This window comes from Lichenostomus cassidix, chromosome 20 (assembly GCF_008360975.1).
Source record: "Lichenostomus cassidix isolate B80296 chromosome 20, HeHo_3.0, whole genome shotgun sequence".
Classification (NCBI taxonomy): domain Eukaryota; kingdom Metazoa; phylum Chordata; class Aves; order Passeriformes; family Meliphagidae; genus Lichenostomus; species Lichenostomus cassidix.
This window is the reverse complement of record NC_139500.1, coordinates 3,726,204-3,733,272: the sequence shown is the minus strand read 5'-3', so window position 1 is coordinate 3,733,272 and position 7,069 is coordinate 3,726,204. Positions and strand designations below refer to the sequence as shown.

The following is a 7,069-nucleotide window of genomic DNA, read 5'->3' as shown; positions in this document are numbered from 1 at the left end:
TTCCATTCCCCCCGGGCACAGAACTGACACTCTGGGTGTGAGGATTGTTCCCACCTCACAGCAATTCAGTATAGTCTATACAACCACTTTGACAGACTGCATTTTATTGTTTTCACACTTCATGGAGATCATCTCAATGAAGCTACAAGACCAAGATTGCCTTTTTTCAAGTTTCTAACATTGAATGACTCCCTAGAATGGTAGCACTTCAGAGTCCTACAGAGCAATGTTTGTCTGGTGAGTGTATTCACCATTTTGTTCTGTCTCATCACGTGTGGTTTCCAGCTATCAGTGTAGTATTTTTCTCACAAGTATTTTTTTAGTAGTATTAAGTAAATCCTCAGATGCTTCTCCATGTTAGGCATTACTAAAATGTCTGCCTTCACATTTTTCTCAACCAGTTCTATTTGCTTTGTTATTAGCATTTAGTAACTTTTTTTCTTCTTACTGTCAAGAAAGCATTAAAACCTTTTGTTTGCTGAACATCAAAGTACATTGTTACATTTCTGCCTCTGGTTGTCCAATTTGGTCATTTTGAATAACAGTGAACCAAACTGTCATTCTTTAGAGGCTCAGAGCCTCAACTGGTACAGAATGACAGCTAGGTTATGCTATTCCACAAGATGGAAAACCTTAAATGATATCACCCTTTTGCAGATTCTGTGTTGATGAAGAAGTAAAAGGGTTTGGTGCATAATAAGTAAAATCTCTTCCCTTCCCAACTATCCCTGGGAGAAAAAGAGCTTTAGGAAACATGTTCATTTCCTGCAATAAGTAGTCATTTAATTAAAGAACAAAAGTAACAGGAATCAAAAATGCTTGCAGCTGTGATTCTGTTAGACAGTATATAAAAAAGAATGAAATTATAATACATTAAATTAGTTTTTAGAACATGAACTTAGGTGTTTTACAAACTAATTGTGGTAAGTTCCAAATGTCTTGTCAACATAATACTGGATGACAGAGTGTCATGTCCGTTTATGTCAGAGGCCTTGGAATGGTAAAGCCTGTACATGCACATCTCCTTTTCCAAGGTGGGCTGAGAACAGTTCCAAATAATGGGAAAGGAGAGGAGGAGGCTCTTTCAAGTAGCTTCATTTCAGTCTTTTTCAGCAGCTTGTCCCACCCCACAGGCCAGCACTCTTCTGCCTCCAGAGCTCGGGGCTTCCTGTCCCCAAGTGCTGCAGAGTCCTTCTGTCACATCAACATCCAGGGAGCCTGGACTGAACCTTAGGGAAAGACTTCACTGTTCCCTGATGTGTGTTCAGCAGCAATATCAAAAAGTAAAGACAGATTCTTCTCAGAAGAAAATTCCTATGGCCTGTGAAATCTAGGAGAAAAGAGAGACATTTTTCAAACCACTTTGCAGTAGAATTCAATTATTTTTTGGGTCTTATGTTAGATTAACAAAACTTTTTAAAGCCCACAAAAAGCATTCTGTTTAAAAGTAAAGAAACAGTACTGAAGACTATTAATTTCCCCCAGCACATTCCCAGCTGTGTGCCATGTCTGCAGTGCAGGTAGAGTCCTCAGGGCTCAGTGCACCTCACTGGCATTTATTTGGGAATGCAATTGCAAACACAGGTGTGTAGTTGATTTGTGTTTTTTTCTTTTAGCAAATGAAGCCACAGTTTGTGATTGGTAGCAATATTCTTTATTGTGCAGTGATCTTGTTCTTTTGTAAGAGTTAATGGTGAAATGCTTTGTAAAGTATGAGGAGATACTGCTGGTGAAATGTTTGATAGTCTTGTGAGTCTGGAATAAATATCTCTTGCTCTGTAGGCTTGTTCTTTTGGCTGAGATCCATAATTAAAGCCCCAATCATTTGCCTTAGCACTAATTGTAAATTGTAAGCTTGTTTACTCCTAATATCCTGAACAAATTTCAAAATCTCTCCTTACCATCTACTCAAACTCCCCTGGTGGCTTCAATTAGGGAATGTATAACTCTCCTTCAGACTAAAACTGCAGCCATCCCTTTTCCCTTCCCACGTTTCATTCCATCAATGCAAGGATGCTTGTTTGCCCTTTATAAGGCCTTTGTGCAACTATCTGTGGTTCTGATATGAGAGGCTGCGAATATTTTTTTCTTCTTCTTAAGGGAAATGAATGGTTTTTTATGTGTGTTTAAACACACTCCCAGTCACGTGGAGGTAACAATCCAAACCTGCTCTCTCTTCTGACCTTCCCCTGACATGGAATTAAACGTCATTAAGCTACCTGAGGGTTGCTCCTTCCAATAGCAACTGCACTGACAGGGAAAACTGAAATCCCCACGCTGAATCCTCCAGAGAAAATCCAATTAGAACAAAGGCATTACCCTGGGCACTGGGTGTGGCCTGTTGTGTTAGTGCAGTTTTATATTTCTTAGCAGGGAAGTTTCAGTGTTTGTGAAAAGGCTGCAGACTCAAGTACATTTAATTCAGAGATATTTATACACTGCATGAAGCTGTTCTACTTTTTAAAAATAATATTGTTTTCTGTGTTGTATGCTACTTTTATTTTTTTTTGTCCCATCTTCAAATCTTTGGTGCAAGGAATGCTGACTGAGGGATGCTCTGCAGAAGGTCTGCAAGCTTCTTGCTATGTGCTAATGAAAGTCCCCCAAAAAATCAGAAAATTTCTCTTCAGGAAGAGAAATGCTTCCATTTTCTTTTAAAACTAAGCTCTCTTTGCACATTCTTCTCCCACATCCATCATATAAAATCTACAGGTTCAGGACCCAAGCAGTGTTTTTAAGGAGGCAATGGAAATAAATAGCTGGAAAACTGACCTTGTCAAATGTTTGCTCGATGCATGGACCTCCATTTCATTACTTTTGTATTCATTCAGCTCTTTCCGAATTGCTGCCTAGGAATTGAAAAGAGAAAAACATGAACAGATGATTTTGTGCAGAGCAGAACACTTTTCTGGAGTAGCAGAAGCAGGTATTGGGTATAGCAGAGCACTCTGTGCTGGCAGAAATGCTGGATATTTGGATTGTATGGATTGGTGACACAATACTTCTCATTAGTTATTGATTGCTGACAGGGTCACTGCTGTCTAGAAGCAATTCTGACAGAATAACACCTCAGGGCTGGTTGTCTCACATTTAATAAGACTCCAGTTAAAATTTATTAAAGATTAAGAGAAGTTGCCAAGAAATTGATCCATTTTTCAGTCACAAATGCAGAGGTCCAGCTCTGACCCTGACTTCCTGATGTGTGCCACCAGTATGTGCAGTTGAACTGTCACTTTCTTTTGGCTCACAAACCTGCCTTGTTAATTGAAACATTAACACTGAAACAGTCAAACCAGCAAAAGTCTAATTCTAATAAAATCTGAGTGCATACAAGGAAAATACAAAATCATTATTCCATTGATTACTGTGGAATAGCTTATTCACCATTTTAGTGAGTTTGGGAGAACAGCTCCTGGAGTAGAAATGCTCTGTTCCTTTTCTATGAGTCCTCTAAACCAGTTGTCACTTACTGGGGAGACACTGGGATGGAAACCAAAGTGTTTGATCTCCACATCTCAGAACAAAGCCATAAGTAATGATCCTGTGTTTGCCATTTTCCCATAATTGTCTCAGCATCCTGACATGCTCCTTCTGCTTCCTGCAGCCCTGAAACTTCCAGCTGTTCTGGTGGAATCATGGTGAACTATTCTTACTACTCAAGCTGCTAAATGTGACACTTAAACTGGGATGTAAATCAGCTTCATGGCAGGTATGTGATGGGACAGAAGGAGTGTTTATGCTCAGGTGAATGTGGGTCCAGTGACTCCTTGGGCATTCACAGGAAACAGGAGAGGAAATATTTGCATGTTGGGGACAAAACTTCCAGTCTGAGAATAAAAGTTAATACTCTATTGGCTGGAAATGGTTTTGAGTTGGAGCCCAAAAAATTGCATCCACCTTTTTGGGTGGGTGGGTATAAAACTTTAGAGTCTTAAATAGGCATTTTTATAAATAACATTTTTTATGACAGTATGCATTGTTCAGTGTGATTTCAGCACAAAAAATTGTAAAGTTTACAGATATTAAATGTTCCAGAGGTTAAATGTCTGTTTAGAATGTGATGTATCATTACAGACAAAGCAAGGAGAAAGCAGAACTTTGTGGATGTGGTTCTGTCAGTACCTTGTCTGCTGCTGACAGTCGTGTCCATGGTTTGTCTGCTCTCCTGTCGTAGTCCTGTGCTTTTGCCACTTCCACATAATCACTGAATCGAATCAGGATCTTTCTGTCTCTCAGTTCATCAACTGTAGGTCTCTGGTTAAGCTGTATTCAGAAGATTTGTGAAACAAAATCAGGGTTAATAACAAACATATCAGTAAAAAATGCAGTATTTGCTGCTTTTCATCTTAGCTCAGTGTGCATTTCTGCATATGGAAAACCACCCAACCCTTGGAAACTCCAGGGAAATATTTAATCATTTGGAGGACTGCTAGGAGAGTAATGATGGTTTAAATGGAGTTGTGGGCTACAGCACAGTGCCTTTATAATGGACAAAATAAGAAAATATTTTAACCCAGATACTGATGAAATACATTTTTGAAATGTAAAGGAATCATGATGGATTTGTTATTATCTCTGTATGATTCTGGATGCTGTAGGATGTTCTACTACAGGCAGAGGCAGATTGTCTGTGTGAGATTCTCAGCACTAGACCTATTGTAAGAATTGCAGTCTGGCTTTAACAAGCTATCAGCATATTTTGTCTATAATTCCATTAGGGATTTCTAGGAACAGAACAACAGGATCTAGTTCAAATTCTGAGAAAATTTTAAATGCAAAAAGAAATGTACTATGGGAGCAGACCTGGTGCTCAGCAGGGAGTCAGCTCTGCTAGGAAGAATGAAAAAGTCCTTTTCTAGCAATGGAGCTGACAAATATGCAATGTGCAAACAAATACCCATTTTCTGACTAAGTTTATATGTAAATATTCTACTAAATCTCATGTAGCTGAGATAAGGATGGTATGTTTATAAGTTCATATTACCAGACACTACTATCCTACACTGCTGAGGAAGACGGATAATAAGGGAGGTTCAGTGGCCTCTATGGCTGGTTGTTATTATAGTAATTTTGCTAAATTTCTAAAAGCTAATAACAGGTATTGCAAGATCTTACCTTTCTTGTCAGTCTCTGCTTGATTTCCCTTCTCTCTTCCTGTTCCGTCTGGTCATTTCGTTCTGCGGAGAATATAAAAAAAAAGATGATTTTCCTCATGAGGAAGTTTGGTGCTTTCCCAAGTTCAGGCAATAATGAGCACAGAAAAACGAGCAGCTCGTAGTTGTGTGTTTGGTAATTCAGTGCATCCCTGGGCTTGTAGGAACACAGAGTTACCTCTCTGTGAGGATAACGTCCCAGTGCCAATGGCAGCTCTGCCTGCGCTCTGAACTCCACAGAGATTTCATAAAACAGCAGCCACACCAACGCTCCACTGGGATAAACCAGAGAAGGAAAATCAAAACACTCCACAGTTGATTAATCATCCTGGTTTACTCTCCGTATTGCTGGAGCCATTCATGCTGTTGGATGCTGAGGAGCCTCACTGCAGCAGCTCAGGGAGACATTCTCTCCTCTGTCCTGTTCTCTGGGGCTGCATCCCTCCTGGAGGCACTGCTGCAGCTCCTGCCTCTGACCTGCACCTTGGCTTTCCCTGACCCCTTTCTCCTCTCGGGGTTCCTCTGCAGAGCTCTGCTCTAACCCCAGCCAGATCTCTTTGTGTGTTGTGCCTATTAGCATTCAAGCCGTGAGAACTCCTACACACTGGTGCTAAAAATAGAGCCGAGTGCTGTAACTGTGTGTGAAATAGATCCCCTGCCTTAGGAAACAAGTTAATGGCGTTTCTATTTCCAGTACTATCTGTTACTAAATTCAGGCATGAGCCCATGACCTGCACAAAGCTGCAGAGCCAGAGAAAAAGGTTTAACCATTCTGGGATTCTCTAGGTACTACTGTGAGGTTTATTACACCACTTGCATTAGATATTTCCAGTGTTAAAGAGCACACGTGATTTCTACTATGCCTCAAAAACCCACTAGCACTGCAGATGGATTTCCAAGATGGTATTTTTAACAATGAAGCATTCTTCTCCCTGATTTTTGCACTCATTAGCTGACACTGAAATGCAATCATATCTATTTAAAATAACATAGTAGTGCATAGCTCCATCTGGCTATGGTAGAAATGTAAATCAAATCAATTTAAAATGCCATAATGTGCTACATTACGGTTCAGTGGCAAGGCACAAAATGTAAGGAGAACAGGTCAGCTAAAATTAGTGCTGTGTCAGGGATGAGCAGCTATTTCAGTCTGCAATGTGTAAAAAGAACAGGCTTTCAAAAGTAGAGGATATTCTTAGATATAGAGATGCCTGCAAGAAGTTTTTCATTCAGCCTTAATTCACCCCTTTTAGAGTATATATTCCTATTTCCTAGGTTTTTAAATTAAAAATAGATAATTTTCTGTGGCATGGTGCCTTTTACAATACAATGGGATATGCAGTGAGAACTGCCCAGAGCAGCTGTGGCTGCCCCATCCCTGGAAGTGTCCAAGGCTGGGTTGGATGGAGCTTGGAGCAGCCTGGGATAGCACAAGGTGTTCCTGCCCATGGCAGAGGGTGGAACAAGATGAGCTTTAAGGTCCCTTCCAACCCAAACCATTCTGGGATTCTGTGACTGTAATTCCCAAAAAAACACCCCAAAAATACATATTTCTGGTCAAAAAATACTTTCCCAAGTATACTAAATGTGTGGTGACCCATTTCTATTCACTTGGGTTTGATGCTTATTTCCAGATCCAAGAAATAAAAGAAATTGTTCTTTAAAAATAAATAAATAAATAGACTGGGACTTGATATGGAATGCTGGCAAGGGATTTTAGAAGTCAGGCATTATTACTCAGACAGCCCAGAGAGGCTTTTCCCATCACCATCCTTCTGCCCACACAGCTCCATTCATTACTGAGGGCTGGTTTTGTAAATCTCAGCAGACACTCCCAGTTCTGAGGGGGCCTCAGTGCAATGCTGTAACTCATCCTGTGCTCTGCCAGTTCAGGGAACTCCCAGCTCTGTGTGACA

General features: G+C 40.3%; 1 protein-coding gene across 3 annotated transcripts in view; it reads right to left on the bottom strand.

Annotated features, from left to right (window-relative positions):
- Window positions 1–87: 87 nt before the first annotated feature.
- PHACTR3 (phosphatase and actin regulator 3) overlaps window positions 88–7,069 on the bottom strand; it is a 100,563-nt gene continuing 93,581 nt past the window's right edge. For all 3 annotated transcript variants that reach the window (XM_085079590.1, XM_085079591.1, XM_085079592.1), the window contains exons 10-13: window positions 5,116–5,177; window positions 4,123–4,263; window positions 2,773–2,849; window positions 88–1,330 (exon numbers count right to left, since the gene is read on the bottom strand). In XM_085079590.1, coding sequence (XP_084935716.1) covers window positions 1,315–1,330; window positions 2,773–2,849; window positions 4,123–4,263; window positions 5,116–5,177 — 296 coding nt within the window. In that variant the 3' untranslated portion in view covers window positions 88–1,314. The remainder of the gene's footprint in view (window positions 1,331–2,772; window positions 2,850–4,122; window positions 4,264–5,115; window positions 5,178–7,069) is intronic.